Genomic DNA, 19,325 nt, shown 5'->3' with positions numbered 1-19,325 from the left:
TTCAACCATGCATAAATGTCTTGTGGCTATATCAGGGGTGGCACTTTGGGGCCGCGTTGGGCTAAAAAAAAAATGGTTAAGGGCCGAAAGCCGACTGCATGTAAAGTGTATATGTACTACGGTTGTACAGTATACCGGTATTAGTATAGTACTGCAATACTAATGAATCATATTCAGTACTATACCACCTCTAAAAAATACCGGTCCTCCACTCCCCGCCCCTCGTCGTCGTGTCATTGCTGGTTTACGAGCAGATGAGCATGTTTGGCAGCGCACAATCAGAGTACTTACAAGCAGACACAGTGTGTAGACAGAAAAGGGAGAACGGACGCATTTTGGCTTAAAAAGTAAAGATACAGGTGAAGTTAAAACACTGAAACGCCCTCAGGAAGAGGTGCTTTAAGACATGGCTAGCTAGCTAGCGGCTAAATTCCATCCACAGTCTGCAGTGTTGTAGCTACTTCTAAGTCACTAATCCTTGTCGCCATGGCGACAAATAAAGTAAGTTTCTTACAAGTATCATCCCTGCAGGACGAGGAATAGCTAAACATGCTTCACTACACACCGTAGCTCACCGGCGTCACAATGTAAACAAACGCCATTGGTGGATCTACACCTGACATCCACTGTAATGATACTAAGTACAGGAGCGTATCTAGTCGATATTACTATGATTACGTCAATATTTTTTGGCATCACAACACCTTCTTTCGTCTTTTATTTTATTTTATATCATGTTAATAAACTCAGGAAATATGTCCCTGGACACATGAGGACTTTGAATATGACCAATGTATGATCTTGTAACTACTTGGTATCGGATTGATACCCAAATTTGTGGTATCATCCAAAACTAATGTAAAGCATCCAAACAACGGAAGAATAAGTGATTATTACATTTTAACAGAAGTGTAGATAGAACATGTTAAAAGAGAAAGTAAGCAGATATTAACAGTAAATGAACAAGTGGATTAATAATCAATTTTTACAGCTTGTCCCTCATAATGTTGACAAAATAATAGGTAGATAAATGACACAATATGTTACTGCATATGTCAGCAGACAAAATTAGAAGCCTTTGTTTGTTTACTTACTAATAAAAGACACGTTGTCTTGTATGTTCACTATTTTATTTAAGGATAAACTTGCAATAAGAAACATATGTTTAATGTACACTAAGATTTGTTGTTAAACTAAAGCCAAAAATGCTATTTTTTGTGGTACCCTTTATATAGAAAAGTATAGAAAAGTACCGAAAAGTATCGAAATACATTTTGGTACCGGTACCAAAATATTGGTATCGGGACAATACTAATATGTCCATATACATGTGTGCATATTGTGTGGATATAATGGATATATAGACTTAGACTTAGACAAACTTTAATGATCCACAAGGGAAATTGTTCAACATAGTAGCTCAGTTACAATGATGGAAAGTGTAAGGATGGAAAGGACAATGCAGGTATAAATAGAGTACATATAGCGATATAAAATATAACATACATACGAATATATACAAATACATACATAATATGTGTACAGTATATTATATATACAGATGTATATATAATTGGATATTAAGAGTATGTGATGGTTCGACTCCTGCCTTGTTATCTTCCGCGACGACCTCCCTAAAGTTTGGTAATCAATCAGAAATATCAAGCAACTAAAATGCGGCTAACGCGGATACGTGTAGAGAAAGTGTTTGGATCATGCATTGTATCGGATTTAAATGGGTGTAATTTAGACTTTTTTTTAATGGTGCCTGGACATTTTTTTATATTATCCACGAGAATCAGTAAGCAGGTTGTGTTATGTGTGACCATGTGTGTTGACAGTGTTGGTTGCACAACTTTGCGTTTTCATGACTAGGGAAGGTTGTCCGGATTGGGTCATATAAAAAGTCATTGCTGTGTTGCGTTTACTTCAGGTTTCAATTCACGTTCATTGACCTGAATTACGTCGCAGCAATAAGACCGTTAGATATTTAAAATTATTCGGAAAACACGCCGAGGGCCAGATTCCTTATTAAACTCATGACATCTCGCGGGCCAAATTGAAGACGCTGTCGTTTTGGACACCCTTGGGTTATATCAGAGGTCACCAACGCAATGCCCGCGGGCACCAGGTCGCCCGTAAGGACCAGATGGTCGCCCGCTGGCCTGTTCTAAAAATAGCTCAAATAGCAGCACTTACCAGTGAGCTGCCTCTATTTTTTAAATTGTATTTATTTACGAGCAAGCTGGTCTCACTTTGCTCGACATTTTTCATTCTAAGAGAGACAAAACTCAAATAGAATTTGAAAATCCAAGAAAATATTTTAAAGACTTGGTCTGCACTTGTTTAAATAAATTCATTTATTTTTTTACTTCGCTTCTTACAACTTTCAGAAAGACAATTTTAGAGAAAAAATACAACCTTAAAAATGATTTTAGGATTTTTAAAACACATGTACCTTTTTACCTTTTAAATTCCTTCCTCTTCTTTCCTGACAATTTAAATCAATGTTCAAGTAAATTTATTTTTTTTATTGTAAAGAATAATAAATACATTTTAATTTAATTCTTCATTTTAGCTTCTGTTTTTTCGACGAAGAATATTTGTGAAATATTTCTTTAAACTTATGATTAAAATTCCCAAAAAATATTCTGGCAAATCTAGAAAATCTGTAGAATCAAATTTAAATCTTATTTCAAAGTCTTTTGAATTTCTTTAAAAAAAATTGTTCTGGAAAATCTAGAAGAAATAATGATTTGGGGACGGCGTGACGCAGTGGAAGAATGGCCGTGCGCGACCCGAGGGTCCCTGGTTCAATCCCCACCTAGTACCAACCTCGTCATGTCCGTTGTGTCCTGAGCAAGACACTTCACCCTTGTTCCTGATGGGTGCTGGTTAGCGCCTTGCATGGCAGCTCCCTCCATCAGTGTGTGAATGTGTGTGTGAATGGGTAAACGTGGAAGTAGTGTCAAAGCGCTTTGAGTACCTTGAAGGTAGAAAAGCGCTATACAAGTACAACCCATTTATCATTTATCATTTATTTGTCTTTGTTAGAAACATAGCTTGGTCCAATTTGTAATATATATTCTAACAAAGTGCAGATTGGATTTTAACCTATTTAAAACATGTCATCAAAATTCTCAAATTAATCTTAATCAGGAAAAATTACTAATGATGTTCCATAAATTATTGTTTTAATTTTTTCAAAAAAATTCGAATTAGCTAGTTTTTTTCTTCTTTTTTTCGGTTGAATTTTGAATTATGATTAAAATTCAAAAAAAAATATTCTGGCAAATCTAGAAAATCTGTATAATCAAATGTAAATCTTATTTCAAAGTCTTTTGAATTTCTTTTAAAATTTTTGTTCTGGAAAATCTAGAAGAAATAATGATTTGTCTTTGTTAGAAATATAGCTTGGTCCAATTTGTTATATATTCTAATAAAGTGCAGATTGGATTTTAACCTATTTAAAACAAGTCATCAAAATTCTAAAATTAATCTTAATCAGGAAAAATTACTAATGATGTTACATAAATAATTGTTTTAATTAAAAAAAAAAATCGAACTAACTAGTTTTTTTCTTCTTTTTTTCGGTTGAATTTTGAATTTTAAAGAGTCGAAATTGAAGATACAATTTCAAAATTTAATTTTGATTTTTTTTCGCGTTTTCTCCTCTTTTATAAAAATGTTAGTGGCTAGCTAGTTAAAAAGGATATTGTGATTTCACAAGACTGTCTTAGAAGTGATCATTTGAAAATGTTCAATTTGAAAAATGTGCACTTAGAGAAAATATAACAATAAAGTGTTGCATATTGATATTTATCTGTTTCTATATATATTTATTGTGAGAAATCATTAAGATGATCAGTGTTTCCACAAAGATAAATATCATTACCGTATTTTTCGGAGTATAAGTCGCGCCTGCCGAAAATGCATAATAAAGAAGGAAAAAAACTGATATAAGTCGCACTGGAGCCCGGCCAAACTATGAAAAAAACTGCGACTTATAGTCCGAAAAATACGGTAATTATTAATAATAACATAGAGTTAAAGGTAAATTGAGCAAATTGGCTATTTCTGGCAATTAATTTAAGTGTGTATCAAACTGGTAGCCCTTCGCATTAATCAGTACCCAAGAAGTAGCTCTTGGTTTCAAAAAGGTTGGTGACCCCTGGGTTATATTATACAGCTCACTCCTGATACTTTCAGTCCTCTTACTCACATGAGTAATCTTCATCTTAAGAACCTGGCACTAAAATAAAACATGCTGAGTAGTTCATGAATGAACAAAGAGAGAAATGTAAGTTTCATCTAACAAGCCAATGTCACAGATGGCCAAAAGCATCTCATTGGAATAAAAACAAACCCTTGGGTTTCAAGATGAGACAGACAAAAACAAGCAGAAGCCAGCCAGAGAGTTTTAGTTGCTAAGAACGAGAGAATTGCTTTGTTTACTTTACAAGACGGCAAACAACTCGAGCACCATGACGCGTTTGGTCATAAACTCCGAGACATTTGGACGGCATGAAGGTTGGGGGGGCTGGGGAGTCGAGGGTTAAAGAGGAAACAAAAGAAGCAGAGAGAGGAAAAGGTTATCATTCATTTTTTATTCATTTGGTGGGCTAAATGAGATACAGAGAGGCCGAGATAAGCAGGCTAGTGAAAGAGAAAGAAAGAAAAAAGGTTATCTCATTCATCTTCGTCTTATTCGATGACTTCTCTGCATTTTGTTGCCTCTTCTGACGGCTCATGTGTTATTCATAGTGAAGAATATTAAAACTGAGGGAGGGGGAGGGGTCACCTGAACAATGCTTTAGCACGGGGGTATCGAGCGTACGGCCCGCGGGCCAGATCAGGCCGTGAACAGATTTTTCATTCGGCCCCCGAGATGACTTTGCCAAGTATAAAAATGGGCTGAAAGTTTACAATAAAAGAAACCGCTGTTCTCAACGTGGCCACTGGATGTCGCAATAGCAATTATTTGTATTCCCTGCCACGAGAGCTCGCACCACTTCAGAGTACTTACGCTGCATATTAGCGGTAGTATGCAAAATGTGGATTGTAACGTTCATGCCTTGATTGTCAAAGATGTCGTTGCTAATGTGGCCTAGTGGTTAGAGTGTCGGTAGGTTGTGAGTTCAAACCCCGGCCGAGTCATACCAAAGACTATAAAAATGGGAGCCATTACCTCCCTGCTTGGCACTCAGCATCAAGGGTTGGAATTGGGGGTTAAATCACCAAAATGATTCCCGGGCGCGGCCACCGCTGCTGCCCACTGCTCCCCTCACCTCCCAGGTGGTGATTAAGGGGATTAGTCAAATGCAGAGGACACATTTCACCACACCTAGTGTGTGTGTGACAATCATTGGTACTTTAACTTTAACTTAACCTGTTACATTTCTACCAAAATAAATGTTTATAATAATCTTGGTACCAATGTTTTGGTACCAAAATGATTTTGATACTTTTCTAAATAAAGGGGACCACAAAAAATGGCATTATTGGCTTTATTTTAAAAAAAAATCTTAGCATACATTAAACATGTTTCTTAATGCAAGTTTGTCCTTAAATAAAATAGTGAACATACAAGACAACTTGTCTTTTAGTAGTAAGTAAGCAAACAAAGACTCATAATTTAGCTGCTGACATATGCAGTAACATATTGTGTCATTTATCTACCTATTTTTTTGTCAAAATTATTAAGGACAAGTGGTAGAAAATGAATTATTAATCTACTTGTTCACTTTCTGTTAATATCTGCTTACTTTCTCTTTTAACATTTTCTATCTACACTTCTGTTAAAATGTAATAATCACTTATTCTTCTGTTGTTTGATACTTTACAATAGTTTTGGATGATACCACACATTTGGGTATCAATCCGATACAGAGTAAGTGAAATAGTGCATTCAATTGAATATGGGTTGAAAAGGATTTGCAAATCATTGTATTCCGTTTATATTTACATCTAACACAATTTGGAAACAGGGTTTGTACAATATAGTGTAGATCATATTTTCAAAGCCTTTTCGTCTTACAGATAGAGAAAATAGAATGAACAGTTAAAAAGCTGTCCTTTTTGCATAACAGCTGGCTGGACTTCATTACACCCGCGAGGAACAGACAACGCAATCTGCGACGCAATGTTAAAAGTCGAGCTGCTACAGATGGTGACAAACTTACTTCCTCATTTCCTTTGTAATGAATTTACACCGGCGCGAGACGGCGGCGGCGGGCCGACCTCGGCGAAATCCCTTACCCCCGCCTCCCCCTCGATGTGTTAATCTTTTAATTAAACGCACACTATACTTACTCTCTGCTGGGAAACGGGAGGTAGGCGTTCAAAGAGTGGGAGGGCGGGTGAAAGGGACGGAGCAACATTAAAAAAAAAAAAACAGAAGGATGATAAGGGCATTAGCAAACAAGCTTCAGGGCTGAACTCAAAGTATGCCAATCAAGAGAGAAAACAAAATGACTCGTCTTTGCACTTATAATCAGTAAATACACTGAAGGCAATCTGTTTCTTGGTTATTTGCCCTTTTGATTAGGAACTTCTGGCTGCCAAGGTAACAATGTATGTACATCCACAAAAGCCTTGACATGCATCTATTTTCCATTATTGCATAAGGTTGTAAGTAGACGCAGCATTGGCTGCTGTGACGCGAGAAATTGGGCCGCCATCTTGAAGTGGTGATGAGGAGCCGGCAAGTAGCCGAAACAAAAAAAAACCCAAAGATGCCGGGCTGGTGTTCAGCGTTTTCCTGCTCAAATGAGCGGACTGTTGAACATAGGAATCAGGGGAATTACTTTTCACAAGTAAGATTTAAAATTAACGTACTATTGGTTGTATTTTTTGAAAGGGACTCACATGGACGTGCACTTGAGGTGGCATTTTCTGTAGGGATGTCCGATAATGGCTTTTTGCCAATATCCGATATTGTCCAACTCTTTTAATTACCGATACCGATATCAACCAATACCGATATTTACAGTCGTGGAATTAACACATTATTATGCCTAATTTGGACAACCAGGTATGGTGAAGATAAGGTCCTTTTAAAAAAAAAAAATTAAATTAAAATAAGATAAATAAATTAAAAACATTTTCTTGAATAAAAAAGAAAGTAAAACAATATAAAAACAGTTACATCGAAACTAGTAATTCATGAGTAAATGAGTAAAATTAACTGTTAAAGGTTAGTACTATTAGTGGACCAGCAGCACGCACAATCATGTGTGCTTACAGACTGTATCCCTTGCAGACTGTATTGATATATATTGATATATAATGTAGGAACCAGAATATTAAAAACAGAAAGAAACAACCCTTTTGTGTGAATGAGTGTGAATGAGTGTAAATGGGGGAGGGAGGTTTTTTGGGTTGGTGCACTAATTGTAAGTGTATCTTGTGTTTTTTATGTTGATTTAATAAAAATAAAAAAAACGATACCGATAATTCCCGATATTACATCTCTAATTTTCTGTGAGACTGTGACTGTTTCTACAAATCCATTTTAACCTTTAATTATGTAAACAATGTCCGTACATCTGTAACTGAGGCAATGTACAAAACCCAAAACCAATGAGGTTGGCACGTTGTGTAAATCGCAAATGAAAACAGAATACCATGATTTGCAAATGACCACAGAACTTTCCTCCAGAAGGTCTTATCTTTGTCCATGTGATGTCGGATGAAACATAAATTGGCCACAAAACCCAGCAATATGTTTGGAGGAGAAAAGGTGAGGTCTTTAATCCCAGGAACACCATTCCTACCGTCAAGCATGGTGGTGGTAGTATTATGCTCTGGGTCTGTTTTGCTGCCAATGGAACTGGTGCTTTACAGAGAGTAAATGGGACAATGAAAAAGGAGGATTACCTCCAAATTCTTCAGGACAACCTAAAATCATCAGCCCGGAGGTTGGGTCTTAGGCGCAGTTGGGTGTTCCAACAGGACAATGACCCCAAAAACTTCAAAAGTGGTAAAGGAATGGCTAAATCAGGCGAAAATGAAGATTTTAGAATGGCCTTCCCAAAGTCCTGACTTAAACGTGTGGACAATGCTGAAGAAACAAGTCCATGTCAGAAAACCAACACATTTAGCTGAACTGCACCAATTTTGTCAAGAGGAGTGGTCAAAAACTCAAGCAGAAGCATGTGGATGGCTACCAAAAGCACCTTATTGCAGTGAAACTTGCCAAGGGACATGTAAGCAGATTTGGTCACATTTTCAGTAGACCCACAATAAATTCATAAAAGAACGATGAATGTTTTTTTGGAGTATGTGCTCCAATCACTCTATCACAAAAAAATAAGAGTTTTAGAATATTTATGGAAACTCAAGACAGCCATGACATTATGTTCTTTACAAGTGCAGTGATACATATTTTCTAGAGATGTCCGATATTGGCTTTTTTGCCGATATCCGATATTCCCCAACTCTTAATTACCGATTCCGATATAAGCCGATACCGATATATACAGTCGTGGAATTAACACATTATTGTGCCTAATTTTGTTGTGATGCCCCGCTGGATGCATTAAACAATGTAACACATTTTTCCAAAATAAATCAACTCAAGTTATGGAAACAAATGCCAACATGGCACTGCCATATTTATTATTGAAGTCACAAAGTGCATTATTTTGTTTAACATGCCTCAAAACAGCAGCTTGGAATTTGGGACATAAGGAGGTTGAAGTGGGTGGGGTTGGGGGGGGGGGGGGGGGGGGTAGCGGGGGCTGTATATTGTAACGTCCCGGAAGAGTTAGTGCTGCAAGGGGTTCTGGGTATTTGTTCTGTTGTGTTTATGATGTGTTACGGTGCGGATGTTCTCCCGAAATGTGTTTGTCATTCTTGTTTGGTGTGGGTTCACAGTGTGGCGCAAATTTGTAACAGTGTTTAAGTTGTTTATACGGCCACCCTCAGTGTGACCTGTATGGCTGTTGACCAAGTATGCGTGGCATTCACTTGTGTGTGTGAAAAGCCGTAGATATTATGTGATTGGGCCGGCACGCAAAGGCAGTGCCTTCAAGGTTTATTGGCGTTCTGTACTTCTCCCTACGTCCGTGTACACAGCGGCGTTTTAAAAAGTCATAAATTTTACTTTTTGAAACCAATACCGATCATTTCCGATATTACATTTTAAAGCATTTATCGGCCGGTAATATCGGAGGTCCGATATTATCGGACATCCCTAATATTTTCCTATATTTCTTTCCTTTTTTACTTTATTGCAATGGTTTCACACAATTATACAACATTTTGTCATATAACATTGCCTTTTTTTTTTTTTTAAGAAATAAACAATAAATACAGTAAATTTAATGTATTCAAATAAAAGTACAGAAAAAAAATGATGACAAATAATGGTGGTAGAGAAGAAAAATTCCTTCTGGAGGACAAGGTAAAAGGCTTGAATCAGGGATGACAGTTATATGAGCTGGAGGTGTTTTGAGGGAGACTTTTATGTTGTGGAATGTGGTGTTCACGGTATAAAATAAAAGATAAACTCGTAAGGTTTTATCGCACTGATATATTGTTATTTACACCCTTTGCACAAGGGTGGTCGGAATAGCCTCGCACCAGACCCTGCAAATAATTGCACTTTAACCACACTCTTTTTACGCTCATTTGGCCTTTTTGTGCTCGCGCTCCGTCTTTTTCCTCCGCATGTGGCGACGTTTCACCGTCTTTGGCGCTTAAAGGGGTTGCCTACGAACCTCAAAGCAATTTTATTTGGTACATGGTGTAATGATAAGTGTGAGCAGTAGACGGCAGGCACACATAAGAGATACGCGTGGACTGCAGGTTGACGCCTGTTCAATTGATTGATATTTTTATTTCAAATATGCAAAAAAAACAAGAGCAAGCCTGATCCAATACAGGGCTACAGCCTTAACAGCCATTATAACAAAATGAAAACAATGGAGAATAAAAAAGAAAAACAAATGAGCATTGGACTTTCTTTTTTTTTTTTTTACATATGTGAAAAGGAGTAAGAAAAGTTAACACTTATTTAATCCCACCCCTTTTCTTAAAATCATAAATTACCCTTAGCTAGAACTACCTGTTCACTGTAGAAATGATTGGACACTCAAGCCCTGACATTATGTTGAGTGTATGTAAACTTTTGACCACGACTGTACATATTAAAATAATGCGTGAGGGAAAAAAAACGAACTGAAACTGCAGCAATGTGCATACCAGGTATTAAAACGGTGATGTCAATAATTACTACATGTGCACCATTCGCTGCTTCTTTTCAGAAACCATGATTAGTTACCACAAATGGACAATTCTAGCATTGAGAACTTAATGGTAGCGTTTACAACCACCCACCTTTCATGTTTGTCTTCATACAGTCAGCTCACATATTTTCTCTGCTATTAGTTGCCAAAAAAAAAAAAAGACTTAATATTATGCAAATATGAAAAGCAACTCACATGGTGGAGAGGGAATGCAGGGTGGCGAAGGCTCCCGGGGCGATGCTGGAGATGCGGTTGTCGTACAGCGACAGCAGCCGCACCGAGCTCAGACCCGTGAATGTCGCGTTGTCAATGCAGCTGACCTGGTTGCTCCGCAGCATCCTGGAACGCAGGTTGTACGAATCAAACACACATAAAGAAATCATACAGCAGCACGCGGTTTACCTGACACATGAAAGGTGACGAATTGTTGGGGTGCACTTTCCACTCGAACCACCAGACGGCAGTAGAGTGTGCGTTTTGTGGCAATTCCGACTTTGCTATGTCGAGTTGCGCTTTCATTCATTTTCAGCAGACTGTACATGGCACTCATCTCCAGGACGATACTCCCAGAGATGAGTGCCATGTACACAACTCGCTGCCTAAAGCGAGTACACAACATCCTGAAGGACAGATAACACCCAGCACATGGCCTCTTCAACCTGCTACCCTCTAGAAGGAGGTATAGATCGATTCGCGCCAGGACCACCAGAATGTCTCACAGTCTGTACCCCCAGGCTGTGAGACTGCTAAATAAACAGCCTGCCCCGGACCATTTAATTACCTCACTCTTCACCACCTCAATAATTGTGCTCTGGACATTGCATTGCTGTAACATCAACGTAACACCCATCAGACATCTGACTGTTCCCGCCTCCACGTCCCTCTTATCGCGATCATCCCGACAATGCTAAAATGCTAAAATGTAAACTATTGTCAACCTGCACATCAATGCAATTTCTATGCCGCTGGACATAGCTCAAACAAAATCTTGTTGTTCATGTATGACTTAAGTGTTATTATGACAATGACAATAAAGGAATTGATTGATTGATTGACTGCATTGCAAAATGATTAACCAATATTTTGGTGCCGGTATTGGTATCAAAATGTATTTGGATACTTTTCTAAATAATGGGGACCACAAAAAATGGCTAGCTCAGTGGCCTAGTGGTTCGAGTGTCCGCCCTGAGATGGGTAGGTCGTGAGTTCAAACCCCGGCCGAGTCATACCAAAGACTACAAAAATGGGACCCATTACCTCCCTGCTTGGCACTCAGCATCAAGGGTTGGAATTGGGGCGTTAAATCGCCAAAAATGATTCCCGGGCGCGGCCACCGCTGCTGCTCACTAATAATAATATATTTTATTTGTAAAAAGCACTTTATATTGAGTAAACAACCTCAAAGTGCTACAGTGTATTAAGAAATAAAAATACAAAAAATAAATAAAGATAAAAACTAGAACAGCCTAATAGCTAGAACTAGTATGCATATATCTAAAAAAAGGCTTTTTTAAAAAGAAGGGGTTTTAAGCCTTTTTTAAAAGCATTCACAGTCTGTGGTGCCCTCAGGTGGTCAGGGAGAGCGTTTCACAGACTGGGAGCGGCGGAGCAGAAAGCCCGGTCTCCCATTGTTCGTAGTTTTATCCTCAGAGGTTGGAGGAGGTTAGCCTGTCTGGAGCGGAGGTGTCGTGTGGAGGATTTGGGGGTGAGTAGTTCTTTGAGGTAGAGGGGGGGCATTTCCATGGAGGCACTGGTGGGTTAGTAGGGAGACTTTGAATTCAATCCTGGGTGGAACAAGAAGCCAGTGAAGGGATTTGAGAGTTGGTGTGATATGGTCATATTTCCGCACTCTCACCAGGATCCTAGCAGCACTATTTTGTATGTATTGCAGCTTCTGGAAGTTCTTGCTGGGGATCCCGACAAGAAGTGTGTTGCAGTAGTCTAGCCTCACTGCTCACTGCTCCCCTCACCTCCCCTCCCAGGGTGTGATCAAGGGTATTTGGTCAAATGCAGAAAATAATTTTGCCACACCTAGTGTGTGTGTGACAGTCATGGGTACTTTAACTTTAACTTTATTTTAATGAAAAAATCTTAGGGTACATTAAACATGTGTTTCTTATTGCAAGTTTGTCCTTAAATAAAATAGTGAACATACTAGCTGGCCTAAATAGCATGTTAGCATTGATTAGCTTGCAGTCATGCAGTGACCACACTGCAAAAAGTCAGTGTTCAAAAACAAGGACAAAAATACAACAATTAAGGGTATTTTATTTGAACAAAGCAAAATTATCTGCTAATAGAACAAGAAAATTTGGCTTGTCAGACTTTCCAAAACAAGTAAAATGAGCTAACCTCAATGAACCCAAAAAGACCTTAAAATAAGAATATTCTCAATAATAACAAGTGCACTTTTATTGGTAGAAAAAAAAATTAGACCTTTTTGCTCAATATGTTGAAAAATATTCTTAAATGAAGTAAATGCTATTGCCATTATCTTGACATAATGATATGCGCTCGGCATTACATTTCTTGAAACCAGCAAACTTATACTAAAAACTAATTTATTGTTCTTAATGGAAAGGCAAGAAGGCAACCGCTTGTTACTCTCGGGGTCTCCTAGCCGCTCAGGCAAATCATATTGTCTAAAAATGCATTTTTCCATCGATAACATGACATCATCGCGCCAAGTGCGTGTTCTTTCAGCCAATTAGTGTGCATATATACAGCCCGGGCCCCGGCCAAATTTTTGTAATTGTAATTTTGAGGAATTTATCTGAACGTGCATGAACTATTTATGTTCAAAATTGTTAGAAATGTTAAATGTTTAAATATTAACTGTCAGTTTACTGTACTGTGCAAACTGTACTACTATATGAGTACATATTTTCTATTGTTTCATTGAAAATAAAACAGCATAGTCCATTTGGCTGTCATCTGTTTTAATTATGAGACACAATTGTATCAAAGTCATGATTTTTTTTTTTCATGCTTGAAATAAGAAATTATTACTTTATACTTGTGAGTGTTGATGACACAGCTTTGCAACATTTGATATTCTAGTTTCAAGCATGTTTTACTCAATATAGGTCATCAAATCTCAGCAACAAGCTGTAATATCTTACTAAGATCATTTAGGGCCAAAACCCTTAAAACAAGTAAAACACTCTAACATGAAATCTGCTTAGTGAGAAGAATTATCTTATCAGACAGAAAATAAGCAAATATCACCCTTATTTGAGATATTTCATCTTACTTAGATTTCAGTTTTTGCAGTGCAAATATGCCTGATTGGCACTCCAACAAGTCAACAAAGTGCACCTTTGTGCATTTGTGCACAGTATAAAACACTTGGTGGACAAAATGAGACAAAGGAGAGGAAGATTTTGTATTTTCCCCCCATGTTTTCCATTTCCAATCCTTCTTTTTTTTAAATCATGCTCCAGGGAGCCACTAGGGCGACACTAAAGAGCCGCACGCGGGTTGCATATATACAGCCCGGCCCCGGGCCAAATTTTTGTAATTGTAATTTTGAGGAATTTATCTGAACGTGCATGAACTATTTATGTTTAAAATTGTTAGAAATGTTAAATGTTTAAATATTAACTGTCAGTTTACTGTACTGTGCCAACTGTACTACTATATGAGTACAAATTTTCTATTGTTTCATTGAAAATAAAACAGCAAAGTCCATTTGGCTGTCATCTGTTTTAATTATGAGACACAATTGTGTCAAATTCATGATTTTTTTTTTCATGATTGAAATAAGAAATTATTACTTTAAAAAAAGTAGTTTTATACTTGTGAGTGTTGATGACACGGCTTTGCAACAGTTGATATTCTAGTTTCAAGCATGTTTTACTCAATATAGGTCATCAAATCTCAGCAACAAGCTGTAATATCTTACTGAGATCATTTAGGACCAAAGCCCTTAAAACAAGTAAAACACTAACATAAAATCTACTTAGTGAGAAGAATTATCTTATCAGACAGAAAATAAGCAAATATCACCCTTATTTGAGATATTTCATCTTACTTAGATTTCAGTTTTTGCAGTGCAAATATGCCTGATTGGCACTCCAACAAGTCAACAAAGCGCACCTTTGTGCATTCGTGCACAGTATAAAACACTTGGTGGACAAAATGAGACAAATGAGAGGAAGCTTTTGTATTTTTCCCCCCATTTTTTCCATTTCTAATCCTTTTTTTTTTAAATCATGCTCCAAGGAGCCACTAGGGCGGCACTAAAGAGCCCCCCCGCACTAAACTAACACTCAACCTGGTGTTTATACTCCTCAATTATTCCTTCTTTCATTCCCAAATACAATTTATAAACAGGCTTTTGTTGAGAAAAAAAGAAAACCAAGAGCAATGCATGTCTTGGCTACATAAGCATGTACTTTGTGTGGGTTAAAAAAAATAGGAGGATGAAATAAAGAACATGATCCGACCGCAACAGAGTCTGCTAAAAGACAGCTGAGTCACATGGGCTCTGGCTAATTGAGTTAGTGAGCAACCAGCAGGGAAGGCTAACCTAGTTAGCATGGCTATTACTGTAGCATGGAGCCGCTTAACATGAGACAGAGACGCCCTTGATGCCATCGGAGAGTCATTAGTCTACATATATATAAATGATAGCGCTCGGCCGTCATTACGGACGACATTAGCTTGGCCGGGCGAGCTCGTGGGATATCGTGTAACCCCTAATTGGACGTCAGCCAGTTTAGCGTGGGCGGCTAAATGAGGCTGTCATTAGCTTTGATTTGGGAGTGGGTGAATAAACAGTCCCACAGTATCAGTTACTTACACAAATCAAAAAGGCATTTAGGGCCGTGAACCTTACAATTATTAATGCACTTTCAACAACGCCCGGTGCTGACTTTTTTTACAAGGGACGACGTTAAATCCTCCAAATGCCCGCACGTTTTATCGCGTTCTTCCGGTCCGCATTGAATATGAGAGTGAGCGACACTTACAGAGTTTTCAGTCCCGTGAGGCCCCGGAACATCCGCCCCTGCAGTCCCGTTAGCTTGTTGCCGGTCAGTAGAAGCTCCTGGACGCCAGACGCGCCGTCAAACGCTCCCTCGCGGATGTCTCGGAGCTTGTTGTTGCTCAGGTTGCTGCAGGAGTAAGACAGTTGTCCCGTAAAAACACAGGAAAAAATATTGCCAACATTTTGAGTTAAAAGTCATTGTTATGCACTGCAAAAAGTCAGTGTTCAAAAACAAGAAACAAAACAAATACAAAAATGAGGGGTATTTTATTTGAACTAAGCAAAATGATCTGCCAATAGAACAAGAAAATTTGGCTACTTCCACAACAAGTAAAATGAGCTAACCTCAATCAACCCAAAAAGACCTCAAAATAAGTATATTCTAACTAATAACAAGTGCACTTTTCTTGGTAGAAAAAAAGAGACTTTTTTGCTCAATATGTTGAAAAATATTCTGAAATGAAGTAAATGCTAGTGTCATTATCTTGACATAATGATATGCGCTCGGCATCATGATGTTTTTTTTCATGCTTGAAGTAAGAAATGATTACTTTAAAAAAAGTAGTTTTATACTTGTGAGTGTTGATGACACAGCTTTGCAACACTTGATATTCTAGTTTCAAGCATGTTTTACTCAATATAGGTCATAATATCTCAGCTACAAGCTGTAATATCTTACTGAGATCATTTAGGACCAAAACCCTTAAAACAAGTAAAACACTCTAACATAAAATCTGCTGAGTGAGATGAATTATCTTATCAGACAGAAAATAAGCAAATATCACCCTTATTTGAGATATTTCATCTTACTTAGATTTCAGTTTTTGCAGTGTGGGTTGAATAGATGTCTACTAGCTGGAAATGATGATGATGGACATGCTTTATGTGTTAAAAAATGTGCTTATTGTATCCAACAATCCTGACTTCCTCTTGGGAAGATGGTTGAACATAGAAAAACCCTTAAATTGATGTCTTTATTGGGGGAAGTTAAGTTGTTTTAGATGAGCCCAATTTTATTGTATTTTTTTTTTATAAATGTTTGGGATTTTTAAAATGTTTTTTTCATCTTGTTGTACTACTTTGCTGTCTTTTACATTTTTTGTTTGTATAAAGAAGTTAAGGGCTCAATCCTCTGAATGTTTGTAATGTTAAAACGTGTTGGAAATGCCTTGATGTGTTTGTATATTGTCAATATATGCTGTTTGTGTGTTCAGTTGTCTGGTTATATATATATATATATATATATATATATATATATATATATATATATATATATATATATATATATATATATATATATATATATATATATATATATATATATGCACACATATTTATATGATCATAAATCAAATTAAAAACCAAAAACACAATCATGAAAACGATCATAAATAATTAAAATTAAAATCAATCAAATACTGTTGATAAAATCCTTTCAGGTATCATATGCACATTTTCAGAAAGACTATTCCAAATTTTGGGAGCACAAAACTGATACACAGTTACACCATGTTTGGTCCTGACACTCTGCATACACACATATGTATATGTGTGTGTATATATATATATATATATATACACATACATACATACATACATACATATATATATATATATATGTATATATATATATATAAATATATATATATTTATATATACACACACACAAACTCACACGCACGCACACACACTTACCGGTATATATGTATGGATACACACACACACATATATGCAGATGAATACATATAAATGTGTATATATATATATATAAATATATATACACACACACAAACTCACACACACACACACACACTTATATATGTATGCATATACATATACACACATATATGCAGATAAATACATATAAATGTGTGTATGTATATATATATATATATATATATATATATATATACACACACACACACACACACACACACACACTTATATATGTATGCATATACATATACACACACATATATGCAGATAAATACATATAAATGTGTGTATATATATATATATATATATATATATACATACACACACACACACACACACACACACACACACACACACACACACATGTTTAAGATATTTTTTTTTGTTTTCTTTAATTTTAATACGTAATCAGTATACGATGTTATGCAGTGGTGTGGGTGTGTGTAATGATTTCTTCATCAAAAGAAAATGAGCACTGCCTTAAGGAAAAACACGTTGGAACAAGCTAATGTTAGCAAGCGGTGTCGTCAGCCCTCACTAAGAGGATGATGCCAGTCAGAGCAAAGATAAGTAAGACAAGGTCTGACAAATCAGCAAACTTTTTGGATAAAGATATTTTCAAAGCAACACAGAAGTAATGTTGGTCTTTTTTTACTTGTTCAATAGTTGTCTGCTGGCTGGAAATTACACAAGAGAGTGAGGGGGAACTAAAAAGTTTGTTTTATGGCCACGGTATTTCATTTATGATTATCGACAAATATCATTCATAAGATAACATTTTGGCATTTTGCCTTCAATTAGTAAAAAAAAAAAAAAAACAGTCTAAGCCTGGGCCCCTGGAGTGACCACTTCATATGCATTATTTATATTTTATGTAATAGAAAATACTTCATACTGTGCAATATTTATATTTGTAAATTTCTGCAATAGCAGTCACTTCATACTGTGAACTACTTATATTCCTGCAAAAGTTACCACTTCATGTGCAATATTTATATTTTTATGCAATAGAAAATACTTCATACTGTGCAATATTTATATTTTTATGCAATAACAAATACTTCATCTTGTGCAATATTTATGTTTATGCAATAGAAAATAATGCATACTGTGCAATATTTATATTTCTGCAATAGTAGCCACTTCATACTGTGAAATACTTATATTTGTGCAAAAGTTACCACTTCATGTGCAATATTTATATTACTATGCAATATAAAATACTTTATACTGTGCAATATTTACATGTTTATGCAATAGAAAATACTTCATACTGTGAGATATTTTTATTTTTGCAATACTTACCACTTCATATTGTGCAATATTTATATGTTTATATTTCTGCAATAGTTACCACTTCATACTCTGAATTACTTGTATTTGTGCAAAAGTTACCACTTCATGTGCAATATATATATATATGCAATAGAAAATACTATATTTTTTATATCTATACAATTGTTTACTCTTCACACTGTGAAATATCTATATTTGTATATTCTGCAATAGTAACACCATCATACTGTGCAATATGTATATTTTTATATTTCTGAAATAGTTTACACTTCATACAGTAAAATATTTACATGTTTATTTTTCTGCAATACTTTACTCTTCATACTTTGCAACTATTGTATGTTAATACTCTGCAAGAGTTACCACTTTACACTGTGCAATATTTAAGTTTTTTTGTATATTTCTGCAAGACTTTACTCGTCATACTGTGCAATATTTAAGTTAATGATATTATTTGAAATAGTTTTTACTTCATACTGATCAATATTTATTTGTTTATATTCTGCAAATGTTACCAATTCATACTGTGGAACATTTCAATTTGTATACTTCTGCAATACTTTATCCTTCATATGGTGCAATATTTTTATTTTTTTATTCTGCAATAGTTACTTCACACTGTAAAAAAAAAAATAAAAATAAAAAAAAAAAAATATATATATATATATATATATATATATATATATATATATATTTATTTATTTATTTATTTTATTTTTTTAAATTTATGAAATATTTTACACTTCATACAGTGCAATAGTCATATATTTATATTTCTGCAATACTTTATTTACCCTTCATACTGTGCAATATGTACACTCTTATATTTAATAATGTACTTATATTTCAGCTATAGATGATTTTGTACTGTAAAATAGTGTTTGTTTCTTTCTTAGCTGTGTGCACTTGAAGGTGAAGCCATATAATGTGGTTGTGCAATTGTATAATGACAATAAAGGCATTTTATTGGAATATGTGTATACATCTTTCTAAAAATAGTGTACCTAATGGAATGTCCCACCACCTGTTGCATCCACTAATCTTTCGCATGAAGAGGGGAACAAATTAAAACA

General features: G+C 35.9%; 1 protein-coding gene across 2 annotated transcripts in view; it reads right to left on the bottom strand.

Annotated features, from left to right (window-relative positions):
• slit3 (slit homolog 3 (Drosophila)) overlaps positions 1 to 19,325 on the bottom strand; it is a 615,812-nt gene that overhangs the window by 131,816 nt on the left and 464,671 nt on the right. For both annotated transcript variants that reach the window (XM_061976782.1, XM_061976783.1), the window contains 2 exons: positions 15,224 to 15,367; positions 10,446 to 10,589 (listed from right to left, as the gene is read on the bottom strand). In XM_061976782.1, the coding sequence (XP_061832766.1) occupies positions 10,446 to 10,589; positions 15,224 to 15,367 (288 nt within the window). The remainder of the gene's footprint in view (positions 1 to 10,445; positions 10,590 to 15,223; positions 15,368 to 19,325) is intronic.

This window comes from Nerophis lumbriciformis, linkage group LG16 (genome assembly GCF_033978685.3).
Source record: "Nerophis lumbriciformis linkage group LG16, RoL_Nlum_v2.1, whole genome shotgun sequence".
Lineage (NCBI taxonomy): Eukaryota > Metazoa > Chordata > Actinopteri > Syngnathiformes > Syngnathidae > Nerophis > Nerophis lumbriciformis.
This window is presented reverse-complemented; position numbering and strand designations above follow the sequence as displayed.